The sequence below is a fragment of the Melanerpes formicivorus genome, unplaced genomic scaffold (assembly GCF_026170545.1).
Source record: "Melanerpes formicivorus ecotype bairdi unplaced genomic scaffold, bMelFor1.0.p_v2 SCAF_17, whole genome shotgun sequence".
Classification (NCBI taxonomy): domain Eukaryota; kingdom Metazoa; phylum Chordata; class Aves; order Piciformes; family Picidae; genus Melanerpes; species Melanerpes formicivorus.
The window spans coordinates 14,171,494-14,198,351 of NW_027142369.1; the positions used below are offsets into that span (position 1 = coordinate 14,171,494).

Genomic DNA, 26,858 nt, shown 5'->3' on the forward strand with positions numbered 1-26,858 from the left:
GCCTCCGCCATCTTAAAGCGGGACGCCAGGGGCAGGCGTCACCACCTCACTGCACTCTTCGCCCGCAGCCCCCCCCCCATCGACCAATGAACGACAAGTGTGGGGGCGATGCTAAGCGCAGCCAATGAGGATCAAGCATGGCGGCCACGGAAGACCACTAAGCAGCTCCAGCCTGGATTTTGGCTCCGCTCATCAACGGTTGGCGGCGAGTGGACCAATGAAATAATGCGAGCCGGCTAGGACTGGCCAATGAGCGTTGCCAGGTGAGATTTGAAAGTGAGGCGAAGCGGACCTCGCCGTGAGGGTTAAGGAGATTTTTCTGCGTTCAGGGCCGGTACGGGTATGGCGGGGTCGGGTGTTGGGGGGAGGGGGGGGTGTGTGTGTGTGTGTGTGTGTGTTGGTGGGAGAGGGAACAAGTTTCGGGGGTGTTGGGGGGGGGGGGGGGGGGGGTGTTGGTGGGAGAGGGAACAAGTTTCGGGGGTGTCGTCCTAGGGGCCTGGTAGTAGTATCTCGTTTCTGAGCTGGCCTGGACACGGTGCGGTGAGGGAAAGGGAGCTGAGCGGAAAATCCCCTCGGAGCCGCGGTGGGAAGCAGAGGTCTGGGCGATGGTGTTCGGGATATGGTGACCCCTGGGGCCTCGTCTCGAAACCACTGGGTATAGACCTGATTCAGTCTCTAAACTCGTTTGCTCTTCATGTTCTGCTTTGTCTCTATGTGGGCTGAAAACGCGACCTATGCACCTCAATATTGTCTATATCTGTATAATTCCTTCGGTTCTTCTGGTGTTATTGTTCAGGAGCGGTTCTTTCTCCTAATTAAAATAAAAATCACTTGTATGCATTTTCATCTTCATTTTCGGTAGTATGTGCTATCCAGGCTCACGCTTTTCCTTTCATACAGGCCCTTGCTCTCTTTCTTGCCGCTAGTCTTGAATTTATCCCAATTGGAATTCCAGTTAACCGTTTAGACTTGTGTTTGGGCCAGGTACTACTCAGAAACCATAACGTGGAAAGAAAAGGAGATTGATGATTATTTTTTGTTTTCCTTCCCTAAAGGGATGTTTAGGATATTGAGCATGCCGTGCATTTTTTTATGATCCCAAAGAGATCATACTTTTGGTGACCTGGGATGTGAGTTGACAATACTTTTTGTGGGAAGCTCTCTCTATACTTCTGTTTATATTTGCTTTCTTCAGGTTTCAGATGAATTCTTTAGGATTGCCTAGTGGAGCACAGATCACTTGCTCTTGCCATTTATTCACGGGAGGAGGCTTTAAGTGGACGTACACTACAATAGCTAGGAAAATATTGTTCAAAGAAGAAGGCAGAGCAGGAAAATCATCTAAACATGTTAGATGTTTATTGGTGTTTAAAGCAAATGCAGCTTTCTCTAAGCTTCCCTGATTAATAACAATGTATTTTCTGTGCATATAGGTTATGTTACCTTTTGCCAAGGCACTGGATTAAAGCATGTGCATGCACTTTGAAAAGAGCGTTGTTGTATTTAGAGCACATGTGGTAAACTTAGAGAATTTGTTCTGCAAGTGCACAAAGGATGGGTGGAGAGGCTTCTGGGCTCAAAAAGCCTGCTTTTTCTGGGAGGCAGATAGTAGAGTGATATTCCCACTAACTCTTTTCTTCATGGCATTCCATTATAGTGTGAGAATTCCTAACAAGATCAGTTCAAACATGATTATTGGAGATGCTCACAAACTAACCTTTCTAAATCACTGAAATGTAAAAGCAAGGCAAATATGACCTATGGACCATAGGAGAGTTAGTCTGATCGTTAGTAATCATCAACTGGCATCTTTAATCAATTTCTGAAAGCTGGAACATGAGATGCAGGATGAAATGTAAAGTAGCCACAAATCAAGTGGCACTGACATGCACCAGCTCTTCCAAAACCATGTGAAAGAAATCTAATCTCTGAATTGAGAGCTTTAAGATGAGGTTTTGTTTATGTTCCCCTTTGCTTGTTTAGTTTCTTGTATAATTTCAATTGACCATTTTTATGTGCTGCAGCATTGCACTTACTGGATAAAAAAGAAGGAAAATACACCCATTTAGATTTATGACTCATACATTTTCTCCAGTATCTATTCCAAGCACTTCCAGATGGTTGTGCAGGTACTCTTGGTGCCATGGAAAAGTTACTTGGTATGTGAATAGTGTTGTGAAGTGAGGCACAAGGAACTGTCACTGCCAGCAGTGATGGTATCAAACAGACTTTGTCTGTACTCCTTAAAATAGCTTAGGTTCTTCTTGACTGCTTTTTCCTTAAGTACATATAGTTTATGGGTACATTGCTATTTATTTCTGAACACTTTATGTTTATTTTGGTACTACTTTCACGTTTGGGTTTTTCAGTTAGGCTGCTGGTGTTGTTTTTGGCTTTTGATAGCAAAAGGACGAGGAAGGAATTGACTTTGAAGAAATCCTCTATGCCCATAGTCAAGGCTGATCTTTTTAGTCCCATTCACTGATGATTTCCTTTAGCTTGATCAAAGCTTGCTGTCTTGAAATAAATAACCTCAGCAAATGACCAAGTTACTGGTAATTTAATAACTCTTGGCTGTACAGCTTTGATTTATTACTCCTTACTGTAAAACTGTTTTCTATAAGTCATGGAAGATGAGAGTGCTAAAAGACCCACGTTGAGGTGGCAGATTAAGACCAGTAGTAAGAACTAAGAACCTCTCATGTGAAAGAAAGCATAAAAACCCTCAACAAGAGACGCTTCAATTGAACACAGGGGATGAAAGGATCATAGAATCATAGAATTGTTAGGGGTGGAAGTGGTGACCTCAAGGATCATCTAGTTCCAACACCCCTGCCATGGGCAGGGACCCCTCACACTAGATCAGTTTGTTCAGGGCTGCATCCAGCCTAGCCTTAAAAACCTCCAGGGATGGGGCTTCTACCACCTCCCTGGGCAACCTGTTCCAGTGTCTCACCACCCTCACGGTGAAGATGGACCTCTTTATGTTGCTGTTAACACAGCATGTACAGACCAACTTATATTTGCACTAAGTCTTCTTGAACTAAAGGCTATTGTGTTGCAGTTGCATCCTGGAAACAAGGTTGGGAAATGTTGCCAAGTACTCTGATGGTGACAAAAATGCCTTGCCATCAGATAGGGTATGAGGTAAATGCTCAGTGGCAATCTTGCTTCCAACTATTGTCCTACAACCTTGTCGTTTACTTGCTTGTCTCCTTAATGTGAAAAACACCTGTGTTGAAAACAGGCCAATCCCTGGCAGTGACACAGCATCCCCTACTAATTCTGTCAGACTTGTTGACCACTTAACAAACAAATATACCAGCTCCTTGTATGCATAAAATAAAAGAGGAAATAATGAGAATTCATTACTGAAATTGTGATTTGTATTTCTTCTGGTTGAAATAGAGAAAGAAAGCACTTAGGGCCTGCTTTATTCCTAGCAATCGAACTGTAACGAAAAGGGCAAAACAAAACACAATGACCTTTGTCCTAATCTCTATGATTTTTCTTTAGGGTCGTCAAGATGGCTGCTGCCTCCCAGTTTGCCAGTCGATACAAAAAGGATTTGAGTACAGAAACTCTCCGAGCAAAAGTTGCACGCAGGAAATCGATTCTGCAAAAGGAGAACAGACACAAGTTGTTTGAGAAGGGCAGAAAGTTTGGATTGGCAGATGTCAACGTTCAGCTTTCAAAAGAAAGGGGAATTTCTCAACTAAATGAGACAAGAGAAGCATGCTCTCAAGACAACAGCAATGTGAAAAAGAGTGAGTAATGACTTGTTAGAAAGCTTTGAATTGTTAAAAATGTCTTTGAGTCAATGTAGAAACATTATCACAGGAACATAATTATGTGCAACATTTTAGTTTAAAGAGAAGCCAATGGATAACAGTTCTTCTAGCTGTTAAAAAAAAAAATCAAGAAAAATAAAGCTTTAATTCAGTTTTATCTTCCTCAGACTTCAGCTGGTACGAATGAGACTGTTCTGATTTCTCTGCAGCAGCTAAAGGAAGAAAGTGGTTTGCTATTCAGTGGGAAGTCTCTTAATCATGACTTTGTCATTTCAGAGGTGAAAAATCCTGGTCTAAAATCTCATCTGTTGTGTGCTTCAAGTATGCTTAGGAATGAGTAACTGTACTCTAACTTGGTAAATGCATAGTACCATTTTATTTTTTCAATTGTTAATTTTGGACTAATTTCTTTCTCCCTCGAATACAGGGCCTACTTATGCCGAATTCTGCCTCCACGTCAGTCCTGAATGATTCTGGTCTCAGGAATTAAGTTAATCTTCAAAAATGTTAACATGTTTAGAAATCTTTTCCCCTTTGGTATTTCGATAGCAGAAAATTACTGGGGGAAGGAGTGTAATCCCCATATGTAATCATGTCAAATATCAAATGAATCACAGAATAGTAGGGGTTGGGAGGGACCTCTGGAGATCATTGAGTCCAACTGCCCTGCTAAAGCAGGGTCACCCAGACTAGATTGCCCAGGATCCCGTCTCCATAGAAGGAGACTCTACAACCTCCCTTGGCACCCAGCTCCAGTGCTCCATTGCCCTCACAGCTAAGATGATTTTCCTCATGTTCACTGTTCTGGTTGGTGCCTGTTGTCCCTTGTCCTATCAGTGGGCACCACTGAAAAGAATCTGACCCTAACTTTTTGACCCCAGCCATTTAGATGTTTATGAGCAAGGTATAAATAATAAAAATTGTATCTTGATTCTCTTAAATAAATTGTAAGTAAATATTAATTTTTCAGATATTAATAAAAATCTGGCATCATCTTAAGGTTTTATTCTTTCACATAACTTCTGCCTCATTTATTCTCAGCCTGAGACAGATGCTGGTGTCTACAGCTACCCTAAACCTCAGCTTTCAATGACATTCCAAGTGTTTGGTACAATTAAACTGAAGAATTCATTAAAATGTTGACTTTAATGTTAGTAACCTTGTAGGAACAGCCTGTACACTGTAAAAAGGATGTGAAATGACAGTATGCCTCAGGTGCAGATTTGAGGTGTATTTCTAAGTTGGAATTTTACCATTGAAGACTCTCTTAGTGGGAAGGTTTAAAATAATGAAGATAATATAAGCTTTTAGCAAGCTAATAGGTCACTTGCATATGCATTTTGAGACTTTGATTGAAACTTCCAGGCTTCTGCTCTTTGTCTTAGTGTGATCTTCTAGCTTGAAAGAGCCGGCATTTTTTGATTTGCTTATTTTTAGCTCAAAAATACCATCATTTTTTGTAAGTTAATTTTGTTCCATCTTTGCTTCAGAGCCATCTATGGATGCAGCCACCAAAAGGATTAACGAACGCAAGGAAATGCTCCAGCGCTATAAAGAAGAAAAGGAGCTTCGAAAACTGAAGGAGCAGAGAGAGAAAGCAAAAAAGGGTGTGTTTAAGGTTGGCTTGTACAGACCAGCTGCACCTGGATTTCTTTCATTTGTACCTGAAGATCCAGTGATAGTGAAGCCAAGAGAGAAGGTAATAAGAAGAGTAATATTAAGTATCTAAGTTTATGTATTATACTATATTCATTTCAATTTGTGTACAAACTTAAGCGTAGGCTATGCTAAATAAACAGTTTAATTTGCAAATACTTTATAAATATCTGTAATAAGGGGGGAGCAGTTTGTCTCATTTTTAAAAAACAGGCTGGAAGTTGTAGTAGTGGTATGTTGTATGTTGATTTTTCTATTTATGACAGTTGTCAGTTCAAAGTCTGGACTCCACAAATGAAACAGCTACATTATTTTGTGACTAGTTACTTGTTGAGCTTATACTCTTGACCCATTTTGCACAAATAAGTTCCTTTTCACATTTGAGCTTCTTGCCCACTCTAACAGTGATAAGGAGCAAAGAGTAAGTTACCTCTTGTTTCTTTGGGGATATTTTTCAGGCAGCTCCTGCTTCAGTTCCTACTTTCACTGGGAGGATTACTCGATCAAAGGCCAAGAACCAAGGAGAAAAAACTGTGATACCAACTGCACCTAAGCCCTCTATGGTTTGTTTTTCATATAAGCTTCAGTGAATACATTTAGATAGTAGGATGTAATTATCCATAATGCTTACAAGTTGTACTTGGGTCACTACAACCCTATGCAGCTTGGGGAAAAGTGGCCAGAAAGCTGCCCAGTGGAGAAGGACCTGGGGGTGTGGATTGACAGCCAGCTGAACGTGAGCCAGTGTGTGCCTGGGTGGCAAGAAGGCAAACAGCATGCTGTCTTGGGTCAGATTAGTGTGGTCATCAGGAGTGGGGAAGCTATTGTCCTGTACTGGGCACTGGTGAGGCCCCATGCTGAGAACTGGGTTTAGTTTTAGGCCCTTCACTACAAGAATAATACTGAAGTGCTGGAGTGAGTCCAGAGAAGGGTAATGAAACTGGTGAAGCAACTAGAGCACAAGTCCTGCGAGGAATAGCTGAGGGGACTAGATTTATTTAGTCTGGCGAAAAGGAGGCTGAGAGGAGACCTTGCTCTTTACAACTACTATAGCGGAGGTTGGAGCCAGGTGGGAGTTGGTCTCTCAATGGGCCAAGTGGAAGTGGCCTCAAGTTGTACTAAGGGAGGTTTAAATGGGACATTAGAAGAAAAGTTTTCATTAAAAGGGTTCTCAAACACTGGAATAGCTGCCCAGGAAGGTGATTGGATCACTGTCCCTGGAGGTGTTTAAAAGACAAAGAGACATAATACTGAGAGACATGGTTTAGCACCAGACTTGGTAGAGTTAGAAAATGGTTGGACTCAATGATCTTAAAGTTCTTTTCTGACAAAACAATTCTATGATTCTACAAAGTTAAGTGCTGTCTGTAAGGAGGTTTTGTTGCTGAGAAGGACAGATCAGAAAAACTATCAGGAAGTTGATAAACCTGATGGTGCTGAACTGAGCTACAGAGAGTTTGATTAGGTCAGTAGACAGAGAAGTGCACAGATCTCCTGGATCAATTTTTCAGTTGAATACTGTGGTCAGCATGGACTGCAAATACATGTAGAGATGGTAGTAAGACTGAAGTTACATGCTTTGATTTTTGGCTTGGAGAACTAACCAATGCATTTCCCTTAAATGCAGAAAGTCTGCCATGGATGCAGATTATAGTCAGTTCATTCTTCAGTCCAAAATCACTGCAGTGTTAGTGTATGTTTGTTGTGACTCCTAGCAGCCCCTTCCACCATTATTTGTATTTTAAAAGTAGGTTTTGTTGAGGAGTTTCACCAGCAGTGATCTGTAAAAGAAGCTGTATTTGAATTTGGTAATCATGCCTTACAAAACTTGAGTATATCTGAAAGATTGCAGTCATAACTTTACAAGGGCACAACTGTGTTAATACTGATTATTTTCTTTGTGAAAACTGACCTTTTTTTAAACACACAAGTACTAAGGTGCAGCAGTAATTGGCACCTAGTTTCACAGTAAACTGAAACTGTTTCTTAACTGTTTCTTCATTCTTTCTCTGATAACTTCTTAGTTCATTGCATAATGCATGTTAATGCAGCTAAAATAAACTGGTTTCCTTATCCTTAATTTCTTTTTTAAATCCCTTTGTGTCAAGTTGTTTGACCGTTTGTTTTACTGGTACCTGGGACAAAGATGAAGACAGAAATTAGGCTGCTTGGTTTGTGGAAGTCTGATACTTGACAAAATGTTTCTTTTGTAGGTCAATGCCAACGGGCATAGCATGCACCCTGCGCCAGCAGGACGTAAACAGATGAGTACAGACAAGGCGTCTGAAAAAGAGAAAGGTATGAAAGTCCAATCCACACTGCAGAGAGGTAGGGACATCTTCAACTAGGTTGCTCAGAGCGCCCTCCAGCCTGAGCTGGAATGTTTCCAGGGATGAGTCATTTAGCACCTCTCTGGGAAACCTGAGCCAGTGTGTCTTTCCCTCAGTGCAAAAAATTTCTTCCTTACCTAGTCTGCATCTCGCCTCTTTTAGTTTCAAACCGTCATCCCTTGTCCTGTCACAATAGGCCCTGCTAAAAAGATTGTCGGAATCTGATACACCCTTTTAAGTGCTGAAAGGCCACAGGAATGTCTCTTGGCATGTACTTGTTGCCTCTTTAGTCTGTGGAAATGGATTGTAGGATACTACCAATCATGCTTATTGATAATTGACCCTAGGAGAGGGGGAAAAAAAGGGTCAGGAGGCAGACTTGCAGGGCTGCTAACTTCCTTAGCATCTGGAGCTGTGCGGAGCTTTGTCACTAAGAGGAATATCATAGGCAGGTGCTGCTGCTGTTACAGAAGAGCAAGTGACATCACCTGGGAGAATGAATAGATGACTTCAGTAAAATCTGAATTTTCCTTTGTACTGTAGGTAGCCTAAAAAATTGCTCATAGTATGAGCTGTAAATATATTCAGTGATGTCTTCTGTCTGCTAGCAGATAGGCTGTTGTCTGTAGTTCTAAATTAGGCTGCTTGTGTAACTCAGCAGTGACAAAGGCTTGGAACGGGATATAGCTGACTGGTAAAGCACATTAGTGTATAATTTTGGAGACAGGAGCCCAAACTTGTGATGCAACTGGGTAAATGTGTGATTGTCATTAAGAAATTACAAATTTAATCTTACATGTTCATGTTTTAGAGCAGCCTCTTCTATATCTGTCACTTTCTATGTGACAATTACATGCATTTCTTTAGAGAACAACAAAAAACCCCTACCCATGCCACCTTTAAGGGAGTAGAATACTTTTCATTAGAAAATCTTCCTGATAGCAGATTGATGTCCATATCTTAAGTAGGTAAGGCTAAGTCATGTGGAATATTGATGTTAATGCAAGATATTAAGTAATTCAGAGTGAAATGGCTTCTACTTCACTAATTAATTAAATCAGCTTGCAGCAGACCTTTATTTAAACAAATTTAAGTAATGCCTTTGAATACTGAAAAGGTCTGTTATCAGTGTTTGATATCACAGTTAAAACATTTAATTGTGGAAAAATTATCATTCCTAGACTTAATTATTCCCTTTATGCTGGATCAAGAATAGACCTTTTATGTATTTAAACACGAGTAGAAAAATGTTAGGGAAGTAAATGTGTGGATAAATCCAATATAGTTATTTTTCTAGCAATGTTTTGTTTTTCTCCAGCTTATCATTCTATCTTCCACAGAATTACAGCTTGGCATTAAAAATACAATGAATATTAACAGTAACCAAGTGGGGCTGGTAGATTCTAGTCAGGTATCGAAAGGGAGGTTTTGAAATAAACAACCCCTGTTAAATTTTCTTGTATCATTTTTGAAGGATGTTAGAAACTACCAAAATACAAAGATGAAAAGAATTAAGATGGGTAACAAAGTGCATGAACTTGCCATATTTTGTACATTTATATCAAGGGCACTTCACCTTAAGAATCCTTTGTTAGGTTACATTAAATTCAGACCTTAGAATACTTTGATATAATGATCAGGGCATCACCATATTATTACTCTGAGAAACTTTGTAAAATAAGGTTGATCTTGACTCCAACTGCAGTGTCCTTAAGCTTTGTACATGTTATCTACCACAGTGGGACATTGGTAGTCCTGGAGGTACTACTGTACAACAAAACATCTTCAGTCAAGGTCCTTCAGAACATTGCCTTGATGGCAAGGCTGAACTGTACTCTAGATGTTTAGCACTGCTTGTGCTGAACTGATAGATACACCAAAACCCTGTTGTTTCTAATGCAGCTGACAATTGCTAGTGCATTTCTTTGATTTCTACTAAATCTAAATTTTCAGTTTTCTTCCTTGAGTGCAGCTCTTTATTAAGCTTGAAGCCTCTGCAATTTCTGTTTCTTAGTGTTGCAGACTGCCACCCAGCCAGCCTTCAGTGGAAGAATCACCAGAGCAGCCGCCTCTGCAGCTAGGCAGGTGCTGAAAACAACGGCTCCTGCTGCCACCACTGGTAAGTGAGGCAGCAAGTACTGTTGTGCTTTTGTAACTCAAGCCTGATATGTCAATTTGGTGTAGTGTGCTATAAAGAGATACTATCTAGTCCTGGGTAACTGGAGACTATGTATGTATGTTTATATGCCGTTAGACTCATTGTCAAGTGATACTAAGATAACTCAGTTGTCTTTAGGATCTTGAGGATATCTGAGGCACTCTCTTGTGCCACAGAGATATGTTATCAGCTTGTCCTAGATTGTCTTAGCACACTACATTCTGTTGTGTAACCATCTCCTTTGAATGGACAGACTGTAAATCATGCCAAATTGCCATGTAAGAAAAGGACTAAATACTGTATCACTTAGATTCTCATTGGGAACTCTTACTGCAATATTTAAATCAAGATGTTGAAAGCAACATTGAACAGTTTCCCATAAAATCTGGTGGTGTGGAGCAGCAATCTGTATGGTAATTGCAAACACAGATTAAAACCAGAACTGGTAGAGATTTGCAAGTTTGGTGTATTGCTGTTTAAGGACATATTATTATTAATTCTCAGATAAGGAACAGACACCTCTGGAACTGATGAGAATCCATGTTCTTCAGAATCCTGTATAATGTTTTGCAGTGTTCCTTGTATTATATATGACAGAAGTTAACCTCTGGGCTGAAAGCACAGTTTTGATAGTTTCAATTCAATAGCAGAAATTCTGTTCCATTGAAAGTCTGAGCTCAAGCTGGCTTGACATGAAGCCTTTAAGGAAATAAAGTGATTTTATTTTTAGTATATTACAACATCTAATGCCTAAATTAATCTGTTTTCCTCTCTAGGTGATAATCTCCTAAGAAGCTATTCAATTCTAGGCCAAATTTTCTTCTGAATGCACTTTTGCAATTAGATGTCTGCCCTTTAACCACCTCCTACTCAGGAAACAAAATAGCTTCTCCTTGTCTTTAGCCAGTGGACTTTTATGGCCATCTTTTGGTGAAAGATAATCAGATGCCTTTTTGACCTTTGAGAGTTTTTCTCATTGTAGGTAACCAGTCACAGAGAAAGACAGCAAATGTCAAGAAGAAAGGAGTCAAACCTGACATCATGGAGGTAGGTCAGTTAATATTTGAAATGGAAAAGCAGTAAAACTGATTTAAGAGCCCATAACAGTGTAATTGTAGCTCAAGTATGCTTGTGTTCAGGCATAGAAGTAATAAGTTCATTAATAAGTTAGATTTGGAGAAAAAGCCATATATGTTTTTAAACTTAAGTGCTTATGTGGATGACTTGATTACTAATCAAGATCTGAAAAATGATTTAAGTTAGGTAAGCTCTTCCATGTCTCATGTGTAACACTTTAACTAGTAAAAAAGAAAATGTTCTGCTTTCCTGATTTTATCTAGCAGTTGTAAATTTTGTATAGTCCATTCCTTTCTGAAACAACTTCTGAACATACCCTTTTACTGCTGAGGTAATAATATGGCACTCTAGAATCTAATAAATGCATTGTAAAGATATTTGAACCAGCAAAGAAATAAAGCTGGAAATGTTATTCTCTGCAAGGTATGAACAAGTTGTCATGATTAAAGGCAATCATTGTGGTTCTTTGTGTCCCTGCTTCTACATAGGGACAGCAGCATCTGAATTCTTTTTTACTTTTATAGTTTAGACTTTTTACAAGGGCTTGTACTGATAGGATAAGAGGGAATGGATTGAAGCTTGAGGAGGGGAGATTTAGACTGGATATTAAGAAGAAATTCATTACAGTAAGTGTGATGAGACACTGGGACAGGTTGTCCAGGGAGGTCATGGATGTCCCTTCCCTGGAGGCGTTTGAATCCAAGCTGGATGAGGCCTTGAACAACCTGGTCTGGTGGAAGCTGTCCCTGCCCATGTCAGGGGACTTGAAACTAGATAATTCAAGTCTCTTCAAACACAAACCATTCTATAAATCTATGAATTCACAGTAGCACTCTAACCCAAGTCCCCAGACAATCTGAACATTCACGTTCTGACAGTCCTGTGAGGGCTGGCTATGATTATTTTTTTTCCCCTACCTTTGTACTCCTCTATTTCCCCTCACTTCATGCTTCCCATCCCTACTCCTGTTTCCGTAAGTGCAGCTGTGCTCTGATATTGTCTTGAAATAGTCTTGAAACACTGTCAGGAGGTTAGAGGCATAGGTAAGTAGCTCTGCACAGACAGGAGCTGCTTTGTGCTGCCAATTGGTAAGCTCTTGCTGTAACCTCAGTCATCTTGTTACAAGAAGTGTGTTAAAAGTTGATTTCAAGGCTTACATTCCAGGCAGGAGTATCTAAAGTGTAACAAGGCTTTCAGTGAATTGAAGATGCATATTTTCTTGAAAAACAGTCTAAGATCTTTTGGCTGCTTTGAGCTAACAGTGTCTCCAAGTAGGCATCTCAGAAATGTGTTCTGTGACTCATCTTACAGGAATGCAGATTCCACTTACTGATTACCTTTTTCACCTCTTTTAATGACATTCTGTGGTCCTAACTGCACTTGTCTTGGGCTTCATTCCTCAGCTATCAGCTTAGTTTAGCTTGTTCTTCAGTCTTTTGATTAGAGTATGTCCATGAACTGTTGCATTTGGAACCAGTAATTCTACTCTCAAGGATCTTGTCAAATTCAAGCATTTTTTTCTAGCAGTGGGATCAAGTGTTTGAAAATTTTAATTGTTCTATTGGTAGGTGAAGTGTTCTGCTTTAGCCCTGTCAACTGCATTACTTGTAGTGAAGTTCTACCTCTGTTACTAGAATGATTTGCATGTGTCAAAACCAGTTTGGGCCTATTGGTAATATATGACTTCTGTACACATGCTCTGCTGTAGACAGCATCTTGCCTGAAACTCTTCCTGATGGCTTTCAGACAGTGTTATCAGTGCTGATCATTATCTAAGGGTGAACTTCAAGAGTATGGTGCCAGACTCTTCAGGAGTTCCTAGTGATAGGACAAGAGGAATGGGCACAGAGAAAGTTCCGCCTAGACAAAGGAAAAACACTTTTACAGGGAGGATGCCGGACCAGTGGGCCAGACTGCCTAAAGAGGCTGTGGAGTTTCCTTCTCTGGAGATTTTTCAAACCCATTGGTGAAACCTGCTCTGAGTGACCCAGCTTTAGCAGGGATTTGGGCTAGATGATCTCCGAAGGTCTCTTCCAATCCCCACTAGTCTGTGATTCTGTGATACGTTGTAATTCAGCCCATGCCTATAGTAAACACTTCATTGATTTGATAATGTAGAGTTTGTTTTGTCTGTTTCTGCTGTTTTAGGTAATTCCTTCCAAACACGAGGTGGATAAGAAAGCTCAGGTGGACCCTATATTGAAAGATTCTGCAGCTGATTCTGAACCTTCAGCATCAATAGAACTTCAGCAGGAACAAACTTCAGCAGATGATGAAATCAGTTCTTCTTCACGGAGACCCAGAACGCGCTCTTTCGCCCCTCAAAACTTTGTGTTTCAGCCTCTGAGTGGATTAGCAACCTACAAAGTTACACCCATGACTCCTTCTAGTGCAAATGCCTTTTTGACGCCTAACGCCTTATGGGACTTCTCAAACTCTCCAGTGTAAGATTCTTTCTTCTGATGGCCTAAAGCATAAGGGAACATCTCTGTGATGATACAGAAAACATCCTTTTTCTATAGATTCCCTGTGTAACCGATTGTTGTGATGTTGAGACTCCTGATCTTCATGCTTGCTGTCATTGCTTGAATGTGGACTTAATACAACAGCAAAGAGAGTGATATTAACCATAAGTCCATCTACGTCTGAGAGCAATTCCATATATCAAGGAGCATGCCATATATATCTCTGCATAGGTTACTCATTTTATTAGGATTTGCTTGAATTCTCTTCCAAATTGTGCATTTTCTATGTGTTTGGCCATATTTGATGTCAGTTTCTTAATGTCTTCACTCTAAATGTACCTTTTCTTTGTTTCCAGCAGTATCTCAGAAAAATCCAGTGAAACAAAGGCACAAGAGCCTGATTTAAGAAGTCAAGTTTCACCTACTGATAAGGGTGTTCAAGACCAGCAAACCACTACGAGTTTGGAAAGAGAAGAAGGTAGGAAGTTCACATTTAGTTTATTGTTCTTATGGGTTTAATTTTCACCATCTTCTGAACAAACGGCTTTCATATTTTCAGCCAGTGAATCAGTTGAGAAAACTTCCATTCAGACATGGTCTGAAAGAATTCCTGCCTCTGCAGATCCCACAGCACTTGAAATGAAGTCAGATGATAGCAAAGAACAAGAGCATGATGTGCCCTATTTCAGGTTAGTGTTCACGTGTTTCACTTCCCTGCTGTCCTTTGAGGCCCTTCACATGGTTAACGAGATGTCTTGTGAAGATCAGCCTATTGGGGCTGGTGTCAGTCAACACTGACGTGAGTAGGTACACACTCCTTTTGTATTGTTAGTACAAGTAAAGAGCAGAAAATTTTGGAGACTAACACTGTCCTAAGGAAAAGAAGCTGGAAATCGGTCAGCAAACTAAAGCAATCTAATGGCTTCTGCTCAAAGGCAGTGTAGCTTCTCTAAAAGCAAAACAATAGTAGTCATTAGCAGTCACAAATGGTGCCAGCTGGTAGAAAATTCTCCCAAAGCCTTATTTTTATCACTATCCCTGTATTTTTCAGAAACATTCTTCAGTCTGAGACAGAGGGGCTGAATTCTCAGTGCCTCCGGTGGGTTGGAAAACTTGAGCTGGACATCCCAGAGGATGGTAAGATCAAGCTGTAATAGGCAATAGAAGGTAGTTTATAGTAACTGAAGGGAACAGAGAGGAGTACTTATTTGCACATGAGCACTGTCTACAGTTTAGATTTGTATCTAAGCATGACTTCAGACAAAAAGTCATGCCTTAGTTTTAGCATAAAATAAAAAATAATGTTGTATGGTGCTGAACATGATAGTGGTTGACACTAATGTGAACAAAGTGCAAACAGAAACAGTTTTTCTGTTGCCTATTTTAAGTGTATTTAAATGTGGGAACTTTAACCAGGCCTCTTTTTTTTTAAGTAAAATTAGGTTTTAAGGTAGAGTTAAGTACCCTTATCTGAGAAATGAAGATGAGTCAAGTTTAGAGCAGGTCAATGGTTAGATATGCTCCACCAGAATTGTATTGCAGGTTTGCAGTAGATTAACAGTTCAAACAAGTGTGCCAAGCAGGTCTAGGGAGGTTCTCCTCCCTGTGTACTCTGCCCTGGTGAGACCACACCTGGAGTACTGTATCCAGTTTTGGGCTCCCCCAGGTCAAGAGAGACAGGGATCTACAGGAGAGAGTCCAATGGAGAGATCTGAGGATGACTAAAGGATCTGAACATTTCTCCCATGAATAAGGACTGAGAGACCTGAAGCTGTTCAGTCTTGAGAGGGCTGAGAGGGAATTTCATTAATGTCTGTAAATATCTGAGGGGTGGGTGTCAAGAAGAAAGTGACACTCTCTTTTTGGCAGTATCTGGTGATAGGAAAAGGAGTAACAGGTGTAAGATGCATGAGGAAAAACTTGTTTACTATGAGGGTGACAGAGCACCAGACCAGGCTGCCCAGAGGGGTTGTGGAGTGTCTTTCTTTGAAGACTTTCAAGACCCATCCCCTGTGGCCTGGGGTTTAGGATTAGATGGTCTCTAGAGGAGCCTTCCAACCCCTACCATTCCATGATTCTTTAAATCAGTGTGTGAAATGATGGATTATTCTAATTGTTCATTGTTTTCTCGTTGCTGTCAGCTAAAGATCTTATTCGCACCACAGTGGGTCAGACAAGACTGCTGATAGCAGAAAGGTTTAAACAGTTTGAAGGACTGGTGGATAATTGTGAATTTAAACAAGGTGAAAAAGAGACCACGTGTACAGACCTAGATGGATTTTGGGATATGGTTAATTTTCAGGTATGTACTTGCATATTAACCTACAAGAATAAAGTTGTTTGGATTGTTTACAAGCAATATATTCAAACTTTAATCTTTTTTTTTAATACTCAAATTCTGTTGGCTTCCTTTTTGATGTGAAAAATGCAAGTCCTTGTTTAACACTTTCTGATAGCAAATAGCACCAGTTAGTGTACTGAGAGTCACAAATCAGTTCATCTGTTGGACCTTTTTGTGGCCTGTGTATCTGTTTGGAACGTAGCTAAGTCTTACTCTAGTTTGGAGTGAGGACACAGTCACAATGTCTACCTGCATCAAAAGCTGGGAGCTTTTGGTAAATTCCTGTAACTTGTCTGAACATTAGTGGTCCCATGCTTCATTTGAGAATAATGCAGAAACTACAATGACCTTCTTTAGGGATGAGCTTCAGTGGTACAGAATCATAAAATAGTTTTGGTTGGAAAATTCCTTTAAGATCATTAAGTCCAACCATTATCAAACTCTACCAGTCTCTCACATCTCTGGGGATGGGGATTCAACCACTTCCCTGGACAGAATATTAGTGTTTGAAAACCCTTTCAGTGAAGAAGTTTATTATCCAGCCTAAACATCTACTGGCACATCTTGAGGCCACTTCCTTTAGTCTTACTATTTCTTACTAGAGAAAAGAGACCAACCCCCACCTCACTACACCCTCCTTTCATGGAGTTGTAAAGAGATAAACTTGGAGTAACAGAACTGCTAACTGTCCATTTTTGCATTCTGTTTGTTTGTGGTTTGAGTTTCAGGGAGGGTGTGAAGGATTTGTCAGGCTAGTGACTGATATGCTGTACATAAATAAGCCTTGTGTGGCCTTACTAGTAAAGGGGGCAAGTGTCTCCATTACAAAGGCCAGGGAGAACAAGTCTGTTGCCCTTACTGCAGGTAATGCTGCAGAGCTAGTTTGTCATGAGCAAGCACAGGTTTCCTCAGGAAGCTGTTTAGGCCAGCAGTTTAAGGGAGCAAAGCAGCTTGCACAGTGTGCTTCCTTGGGTAAGGACTATGTCGCAATGTGTTCTTTTGTATTCCTTAAATGCTACCGTTGTCCAAGTGCTTCAGTTCAGTAGGAGAACAGGTTGCAAAACAGCTCCTTCATTTTAGATGTTAGGTCTTACTGAACAATTGCATGTTTCCCCTTCTAACCTTTCAACTACAGGAATTAGACAGGTCCTATCACCTAAACTGAAGTGCCTGTCTGGTGGTGTCAAGTGTATCAGAACATTTAATAGTAGTATCAGCTGATGCTTCAACTTGCTTCTGTATTGAAAGCAAAAGTACTCACATGCATAACCAGGCTTAACTTTGTCTGATTTTATCAACCACTGTTGCATTGTGAACCTGGAACCTGAGCTTTTCTGGACTTTCCAATAGATCGAAGATGTGAACAAGAAATTTGATAATCTAGAGAAGCTTCAAAGCAATGAGTGGCAACCACTTGATGTCCCAAGACAAGAAATTGTCAAGGTATGTATAACTCTGAAAGGCATCAAGATGCAAGTGTGAGTTATCTCAAATAACTTGGAAGCTGCTATTGCCATAATGAATACTCTTAAATGGAAGTTCCTTCTGAAGTTCTACTCATCTGGCTTCTTCAGATGTTAATGTTTTAAAAACTACTATATTCTGCTTAAGATGCATCCTTCTCCCTTACATCTCCCAAGTACACCTGTATTAGCTGGTGTTTGAAATGCTAGTTGCCCCTTTTGGCAGGGAATATTGGAACAAAGAATTAACAATGGCTCTTTTGGAGTCATTGGTCTCTTTCTAGCAAAAGAAATCTATTAAATTTACAGTAGACATTTACCCTTCAGATGCAGAACACTTTATCTGGGCCATTGACACTGACTTAAGAGGAATTTGGCAGCAGCTGCCAGTTTTGAACAGTGAGTGCTGAATTATGGCGTCCCATGAAGACAACACCATGGATAGCACTAAACTATTAGTTCTCCAAGCACAAAGGAATCTCACACAATCCAAAGTTATTGCATATTGCAAAACAAGCTTTCATGTCTGATATCAGCTCTTTTGCTTGGAATACATAATTGCTTCTAATGACTGCACATCAAGTCGTATTCACATTGCCCAATCTCCATGCAGCTCTTTGAGACTGCTTAGGTAATCATAAAAAAAATTGGTATGGAGATTGATCAGAAACTCCAGGCACAGGAAAGCAGAGGGAATGTAGTTTGTGTGAGCTGCCCATGAATGTCAGAACCCTACAGATGGTGTAAGACAAAAACTGAATGCCAGGAGAGACTTCTCTGGCTGACTGGTGCCTGTCCTGCCAGCCACTAGGAGTCCCTGTGTCCCATTGTTTCCAAAAATGTTCTTCAGATTTGAGTATTTCTGAACTGCAGATTCAATATGAAAAGCCCTTAACATTGTCCTCACCAACTAGGGCACTCCAGGGCTTTCTAAAGATGAAAAGAGACCTTGTCTCCAGGATGTCTCTTGCCTGTTGTGATCTGTGTGTAGCCAGCAGCCATGTAGATGTTCCACGTGCAATTGCTGCTGTTTGGACAGCTTCCAGATGTGACCTAGGCCTTCTTACCATTTCAGAAGAAGACAGTTCCAAATGGAGTGTCTAAATCAAAGCTGGGAGCAGCTGGAAGAGCTGCTGCCCGCAACCGGCTTGCTTCGGTAAAAGCAGCTATGAGGAATAAAATGAAGCATGCTGAAGCTGTTGATTGTACACATCAGGAGAAACTACCTGAAGTAGAAAAAGTGGTTTTTGAAGCAGGATTTTTCAGGATTGAAAGCCCTGTGAAAACCTTTCCAGGTGGGTGAAGCTTACTCATGATTTCTGTGACCTGAAAACACTGAAGCGAGTTTAAGCAGTCTCCTTGGGCAAAGAATTATTAGAAAGACATTCTTCACAGTGAGGGCAATGAGACACTGAATGGGCTGCCCAGGAGGGTTGTGGATGCTCCTTCCCAGGATGTGTTCAAGGCCAGGCTGGATGAGGCCTTGAGTAACCTGATCTAGTGAAAGGTGTCCATGCCCATGGCAGGGGGGGTGGAACTAGATGATCTTTAAGGTACCTTCCAACCTAAATCATTCTATGAATTGTGCTGTTTATACTGGCTATAGCTTTTAATACTGGATATGGTATTTCAACTAGTGGTTAATTACATCAGGGTTTCAAAGGAAACTGTTCTACATGAATGTACTGATCTGAGTGATTATGGCAGCATGAAATCTCTGCTTAGACAAAGAGGTAAAAGCAGCTGATTCATGTTCTTTCAGCATGTGTTTAACAAGGAACTTTTAATCTGTGTTCCCAGACATAGCTGACAAACCTGGTAATCAAAGTCAGCACAGGCTCATGTCCTCTGTTTGCAAGACAGAAACTGGAATATCTTTTTAACCAAATATGTTGCAGTGCTGCCTTCAAAGCTGTAAATCTGTATTCAATTCAATAAGGTTGTAACATATTCCAGTCTGCTGAAGAGATGTTTGGTTTGGTGGTTTTTTTTTCGCAGATGCTCAAAATATAACTTCATTTTCAGTATCTGTCTTCCTGTAATCTATGTGAAATCAGTATTTCCAGTAATCCTTGACTCTTTGGGAGCTGTTCTGCTTTTTTTCTAGTTTCTAAGTTAACTTTAAATTTCCCATTTTATTTCTTTCAATTTTTAGGGTATCTCTCTTTCCTCATCACATGATTAGCAATTTTTTCTTATGCTTGTTATTTTTAGAGGGATCTTCTGAAAAGTTTGAGCAGTGCTGGGTGTAGGCAAGCTCTAGCAGAGAATCTGTTACAAGAATCAATTCTGACTCTGTGTCTTTTTAGTTCTATTAAAATCATCTTATGTGAAAGATGGAGAGTAATGACAGCTTCCAACAGATGGTCTTTCTAATTAGAACATCAAGTCTCATTATTTCAGGTTCTTTATGAAGGGAGAGTAATTACTAAGTTGTTTAGCTAGAGTTAGGGTGGTTTTATAACTTACTGAATCATAGAATGATAGGGGTTGGAAGATGGAGTCCAACCTCCCTGCCAAAGCAGGATCACCTAGGGCAGGTCATACAGGAACACATCCAGCTGGGTCTTGAAAATCTCCAGAGAAGGAGACTCTACAGCTTCTCTGGGCAGCCTGGTCTGGTGCTCTGTCACCTTTACAGTAAAGAATTTTTGCAGTAAGCAATTTTGAGGTGGAACTTCCTGTGTTCCAGTCTGTATCCATTGCCCCTTGTCTTATCACAGCTGCGCCCCCCCCCCCCCCCCCCCCCCCCCCCCAAAAAAAAAAAAAGTGACTGGCATTTTCTTGACATCCACCCTTCAGTTATTTGTAAACATTAGTAAGATCTCCTCTGTCTTCTCTTCTTCAAGCTAAACACCCCTAGGTCTCTCAGCCTTTGCTCATAAGACAGATTTTGCAGTCCCTTAAAGATTCTCATAGCCTCTGTTGGACACTCTCTAAACTGAGAGAGCCCAGACACAGTAGTCCAAATGTAATCTCACTAGGGTGGAGTAGAGGTGGAGGATAACCTCCCCTGACCTGTTGGCCACACTCTTGTTAATGCACCTCAGGATATCATTTACCTTCTTGATCACAAGGAGACATTGCTTCCACATTGTCCTTATTGTCCACCAGGACTCCAAAGTCCTTCTCTTGTCACCTTTTTTCCACTTTCTCCTTGCAGTGTATGTAAGATTTCCATACATTTGTACAAGCAAATTGGAAGGCAGAAAACAATGGCCTTCCTAGCTAGAATCCACAGTTCATTTCACCTTTTGCAAACTGCTGTAGTAATGAAACATTAAACGCTGGTTTTCAGGCTTGCTGTCAAAGACACCTCGCAGATCTTCTCAGCAGACTTCTGAAAAACTGGCAACTCCAAGATCATCCAGCAAAGCCTTGCTTCAGGGTGCTCCTCCTTTTCTTCATAACCCCGAGGATACAACTGCAAACCAAACAACGCCGGTGCTCCAAGGCTTCCACCCAGTACGAAACTTGGAAGTGCACCAGGTTCCCTCTGGAAAAACTCCCCCACTGGAAAAACTCCCTGATACCTTTCTTGAACCAAGGTAGACATGTAAAAGCAGCTTTTAATTAACTTTCTTAAAACTAATTTAATAGTTTTAGCTGAAATAATTAATAGCCATTAAATGCTACCTTCCAATTTGACAGTGATAAAGGTCATAAAGTCCTCATGTCTCTTCCTTCCCCCAAGCAAATACTATGAGTTTTGCCCAAATGTCATTTCTCTGCTGGGATAGAAGTTTGGGTGTGCCCAGAAAATTTGATCTATTTGAGCAGTGCCAAGCAAGCAAGTGTCATGTCAGAACAAAATTGTAAGATGAGTTGGACAAGTAAAAAGCTGACTTCTGGTGATTGAGGAGAAAGAAAACATTTTGGTTTCTTTTTCAGCACTTCTTTATTTTCAGAAGAACTCAGTCCTGTTGCTGGCACAGCAGAGGAAACTAAGGTAAGTCATGTCTCGTTCATGTATGTCCTTTAAATATTGCATTATACTTGTTAGCAAACAAAAGTTGTTTTATTTGCCCCTGACACCCGGCTTTCTCATCAACTCTTCATCAGGATATCTTCTATATCCTTCAGGCTGCTGATTTCCCTTCTCAGTATCAACACAGATAGGAACTGTTGCAACTTGGGAACCTTGACTAGCTCTTTGGAAACTCTTTTTCTGTCTGCTTCTGTATGAGAACACGTATTGCTTGGGCAAGCAATGTACCTTGAAGTCCACTATCTGTTTTGTGGTGTGAATTTCATTACACTCTTTTGATTTGGGGTACAATAACTAAAGGCAACAGTAGTGTTTAGCCCTTGGGGTCCTCATGCTGCCACAGCAGAGCATTGAGCTGTCCTGTTTAAAGGTGTATCAAGAGCAGTATTACTAATACAAGTATTCAGAAATCCATGCCCCAGCAAGGCAATGACTTGGTGACATGCTTGTTTGAGTAGCCTTAAAACAGGAACGTAGCCTTCATAGTTTGCTTGATGCTGCACTACTCAGTGAAAGTCAGTGCTTTGCAGTTAAGTATGCCTTTTACTTCATCCTTCTCCTGTCAAATGAGAAATTGCTTGTTGGTGATGTCACTTGCTGAGGAAAACTGGTAATTTTGAACTTTCAGTATTGCTGGTAGGTTTTTCTTCAAGTCTTAGAAGAGAACATCCTCCGAATGTTTTTGGTGATTGAAGTTCAAAACTTTTTTTCATGTAAAGAACTTCCTCTATACTCTCAAGTTGATTATTGAGCTAACAAGGGTGTTTGGAAAACAGTTCTTGTGAAATTTATCACAGCCTTAAGCTGTGAGCCTTGTCCTGCCTGTGCTTTGTACAGTGTCTGGAGTTAAAAGCCTGTCTCTTGAATTGTCTGTAAAGCCTGTAGATGGGATGAATGATCTTGGTCTGACAAAACAGGGACATGCTGCTTTCTGCAAACTCACACCCTCGAATGTCCTGGTTATCTTTTCTCTCTAGTGCTTTCTGCATCAAAAGCTGACAAACTTACTTTTATTGCAGACAAAAATAAACCAAGAGAGCTTCTTAGTGTCATGGGTACTGCCTCATGTCCACCTCATTTCATTGTTGTTTGCCTTTTGGCACTCTGAGAAACAAATGCAGCTACTCCAAACATCGGAGCCTCTCAGAGAGCTAAGAACAATGAGAATTCTTGGTCTTTCAGATGCTGGAAAGTCCTATCAATGAATTTAAAGTAATAAATGGCATGGAAGAGATGGAACTGTCTGCTGAAGATCAAGGGCAGGATATTGTCATGTTCAGTCCGGAGAAGGAGACTGGCATGGAGAATAACTTTCCTCAGTCTGGAGAACCAAAAATACAACCAACAGGTGCATATTATAAAGCTGCTTAGAAGAGTTTGTGTGGTAGTGCTGGTGCTGTATCACAGAATCACAGACTAGTGGGGGCTGGAAGTGACCTCATCTAGTCCAATTTCCCCGGTAAAGCAGTGGGGTCATCTAGAGCAGGTTGCCCATGATCATGTCCAGGTGGGTTTGAAATGTCTCCAAAGATGGGAGACTCCACAGTCTCTTTGGGCAGTCAGCTCCAGCACCTGCACAGCAAAGAAGTTTTTCCTCATGTTCAGATGGAACCTTCTGGGTTCCACTTTGTGTCGTTTGTTTCTTGTCCTGTCTACTGGACACTACTCCAAAGAGTCTGGCCCCATCCTCTTGACCCCAGCCCTGATTTGCATTGATAAGATCCCCTCTCAGGTTGGTCTTCTCCAGGCTAAACAGCCCCAGGTCTTGTTGGCCTTTACACCTCACAGAGATGCTACGGCCCCTCAGCATCTTTGTAGCCTTTTTTGGATTCTACAGTAGTTCTCTGTATGTCGAACTGGGGAAGCCAGAAGTGGATACAGTACTCCAGATGTGGCCTTACTGGGGCAGAGTAGAGGGGAAGGAAAACTTCCCTCCACCTGCTGGCCATGCACCTAATGCACCCCAGGAAATCATTTGGCATTCTTGGTCATTGCTGGCTTGTAGTAAACTTGTCCACTAGGACTCTCAGGTCCTTTCTCTGCAGAGCAGCTTTCCAGCAGGCCAACCCCTAACCTGGCCTGGTACAGAGGGTTATTCCTTCCCAGGTGCAGGACCCCACACATGCCTTTGTTGAGGCAAATTTTTATGATAGTCTAAAATATTGCTCATTGAATTCCCTGCCCTCTGGGTACTGTTAGCAAGGTCTACTTTAGCTGGTGTGACTTACACATGTGTGCATGTGAGCAAACAGTGTCCATCAGACTGGCCTCTATAGCTTCCATGTGAAGGAGAAAATCTGATACAAAGGGCTTGAATCAGGAGTAAATAGAGTGGTTTGGGAGTTCTCAGTAAATGCAGAAAACTAGGGGGGTTCAGTTTCGGCAGCATCAGGCTAAAAGGTATGTGGGTCTTTTGAGTGAAAGAATGAAATATTCTTCTTTTTTAGATGTTTCGAGTAGTGATTTGGCATCTGTTGGCAGAAACGCTTTTGATACGGTAAGCTGACCTTCAAGTTTATTTGACTAAGACAATGTGCATGTTACAGTGCTGTTAACCTTTCCTGCAGAATCAGTTACTGCACGAAGGAAACTAAACTCTGAGAGATGTTATCAAGCCAGTTCACATAACTTACTCCAAATATAATTCCTGTCTCCGTGCTCAGGCTCACAGTTTTACTCCTTATTGCACATGATGAGTGTAGGCAATTACAAATCAAGATACTTATAATGGAAAAATGTCTGATTCTTAACAGATTAATCCTTTAAATTCTGTTTCTTGTGAATTTCCTTGTAAATATTTATTAACATAATTAACTGGCCTGGCTTGCTTCTTCCACAGTCTCAGGCTGCACCAGGGGAGGTTTAGGCTGGAGGTTAGGAGGAAGTCTTTGAGGTCTCTTCCAACCTCAGTGATACTGCATACTGAATCAGGTTTTACACAGAGAGAGTGATTGCCCATTGGAATGGGTTGCCCAAGGAGGTGGTGGAGTCACCATCACTGGAGGTGTTCAGGAGGAGACTTGATGGGGTGCTTGGTTGCATGGGTTAGTTGATTAGGTGGTGTTGGATGATAGGTTGGACACGATCTTGAGGTTCTCTTCGGTTCTCTTCTGTTCCACTTTCCTCTTACAGTTTTTCAGGTCTGTCTCACCCCTTGCTGCTTTTATAGCTTTAACTTTCAGAGCTCAAATTAAGATTCAACAGGGAAAAGCAGGTGGGAAAAGCTTTCAAGTTGTTAAAAGAATTTGGGTTTACAGTTTCTTTGGGCTCTTGTGAAAAGTCCTCTGTTAAATATGGATTAGTACTTGAAATGGACCCTGTCTTCCCTTCTGATTTTATATTTGGAAATAAGCTTGCAACACTTCTCTTGGGAAAGTTGTGTTGCTTACAGTGGCACATGATTTGGATCTGGCTTTGGAGGCTCCAACCCTAGAAGTGTTCAGAGCCATGTTGGATTTGGCCTTGAGCAACCTGGTTAGTAAGAGGTGTCCCTGCTGATGGCAAGGGGCTGAAACTACATGATTTTTTAAGATTGCTTCCAACCCAAATCATGCTATGATTCTGTGATTTTAAATTGTGACTGTTGCTTTGGAACAGTATTGTGTATGAGCAAGCCCATTTTAGCATAGAATCATGGATGGTTTGGGCTGGAAGAGACCACTAAAGCTCATCTAATCCAACTCCCCTGCAGTCAGCAGAGACATCTTCAACTAGATCAAGTTGCTCAGAGCCCCAGACAACCTGACCTGGAATGTATCCAGGAATGGGGCATCTACCACCTCTCTGGGCAACCTGGCTGTCCCCAGCTTTCTGACTGGCCCCTCTAAGAACTGACAGGCCACCAGAAGGTCTCCCAGGAGCTTTCTCTCTGAGAGAGTTGGGTTACTCAGCCTGTTCAGCAGAGAGATCCCAGTTAGTACATTTACTGAACTGCTGCAGGTTTCAGCTCAGCCCGATGGTGTGCTTTGCTTATTCTAAAGCTGTGATATGTCCACTGTGCTGAGTGAGAGGCTAGAGAATTCTCTGATGTTGTTCTCTTGACAAAAGCATTCTTCTTCTAGTTTTACCTCACAGTGTTGAAGTCTCCTCTGCAGTAGACCTTGCATCTCTCATCCATGAGCCAGCCAGTAATTCCTGGTGGTCTGGTGTTGTACAGATGTCATCAGAGAAAGTGCAGTTTGCTATTGGCTTGTTTTGTGTATCGCTGCAGTATTGTTTTGCAGGACAGGTAACTGTCCCACCAACACTCATCTCAAACTCTGCTTTATCCCACAGCCCACGCTGGATGCTGAGCTTCCCTTCACACCAGTCAAGAGCAAAGCCCAGAGGTTTGCAGCAGCTGAAGCAGCTGACCTTATTGTATTTTCTCCTCTTCCCCCCTCTGGGCAAAAATGAAAAGTGACTTGAACTTCAAAATGTGTAAATTACATTAACCAAAAAACCACAGTGGGTATCTGGAATGCAGTCTGTTACCCTTTAACTGTTTTCTCAGTGAAAGAATACCTGTAGTATTTTGTGGTGGGGCTTACTAAATTGTTTTATAACAGGCTATTGTGTGTTTTATAACAGTCATTGTGTGTTGTACATTCTGATGTGTATTAGCAGGGTCTTTGCTGGCTATACCTCTTGTATCCATGGTTTGCATATTATAATTGCAACCCTTCATATTTTTATATAATTTTGTATATTTCAGATCTACTTCAAGTTGTAAAACAATTCATTTTTAAGACTTTTGTTCTGACATTGCTTACTTTACCAGATTAGCTGTGCCTGTGCCCTATTTCTGATGTGGGGGCACCTTCTGGGGGTGAGACTTGGCTTGTTGCCTCTCCCCAGTCACTGTTTCACACTTGAGTTGCTGCTGTGGGGGAACTGGTGCACCAGTATACTGTGCATCAGCATCTGTGTCACAGGTTGACATGACTAATTCTTTCCTGATGTTTAACCACCAGTTGCTTTGAGGTAGTCAAACCTGTATCAGAACAAGGATGGGAGAGTCAGATTGTGTATTTTCCTGGCAATGTATTAAAACAGGCATTGTTTCTTAATTCCTCCAAGGACACAGTTATTCACTGGGGATTTGAAGTACCTTGAAGCCAAACTGTTATCTTTCTGCTTTTTCGTGTGAAAGTCTTTTAACCTCTTTCTGTAACAACACTTGACATTTTAACCTGTATCTTGTTCTTTAGGCATTCTCTTATCTGGACTGTAATACACAAGTTACAAATACTCTTGAGTAGCAGCATTGGAGTACCTTCAGTTGCTATGATTTTAACAAATGCTTGACTGGGCTTCTTCTCATGGTGACCTTAGTGTAACATGCATATTATTCCATAGGCTGTTATTTTAAACCAAGCCAAAGGTAATTCACCTCCCCCAGCAGAAAGCATTTGCCACCACATCTGGGCAGCAACAACAGAAAAAAAAAACACCCCAACACCCTAAAACAACAACAAAAAACCCACAACACAACCCTTTAAAAGCAAAGTTTTAACCTGGAAGATGTGTACTGATTATGTGCAAATAAATAAAAAGAGGAAGCTGATGTGACAGGGTTGTGTGATACTGGAGTCAACTTTTTTAATTGCT

General features: G+C 41.0%; 1 protein-coding gene across 5 annotated transcripts; it reads left to right on the forward strand.

Annotated features, from left to right (window-relative positions):
* The first annotated feature begins 193 nt into the window (after positions 1-193).
* DLGAP5 (DLG associated protein 5) lies at positions 194-26,841 on the forward strand. 5 transcript variants are annotated; one of them, XM_068149043.1, is made up of 19 exons: positions 194-263; positions 3,517-3,767; positions 5,282-5,490; positions 5,906-6,010; positions 7,661-7,745; positions 9,792-9,896; positions 10,918-10,982; positions 13,161-13,456; positions 13,834-13,955; positions 14,037-14,166; positions 14,529-14,614; positions 15,619-15,779; positions 17,169-17,261; positions 18,357-18,576; positions 20,580-20,829; positions 21,173-21,230; positions 22,452-22,617; positions 23,717-23,766; positions 25,545-26,841. In XM_068149043.1, exons 1-19 carry the CDS (start codon positions 250-252, stop codon positions 25,662-25,664), a joined length of 2,586 nt encoding a protein of 861 aa, XP_068005144.1. In that variant the 5' UTR covers positions 194-249; the 3' UTR covers positions 25,665-26,841. The 5 variants fall into 5 exon arrangements, with proteins under 5 accessions (XP_068005144.1, XP_068005145.1, XP_068005147.1 ...); XM_068149044.1 differs by having other exon boundaries at positions 13,837-13,955; XM_068149046.1 differs by lacking the exon at positions 194-263 and adding an exon at positions 264-334.
* The last annotated feature ends 17 nt before the right edge of the window (positions 26,842-26,858 follow it).

Excerpts from the sequence above, each read along its gene's own strand:
- DLGAP5 (XM_068149043.1), top strand. Across the intron at positions 3,768-5,281 it reads CAACAGCAATGTGAAAAAGA|AGCCATCTATGGATGCAGCC; the intron begins GTGAGTAATGAC and ends TCTTTGCTTCAG. Across the intron at positions 20,830-21,172 it reads GATACCTTTCTTGAACCAAG|CACTTCTTTATTTTCAGAAG; the intron begins GTAGACATGTAA and ends TTTCTTTTTCAG.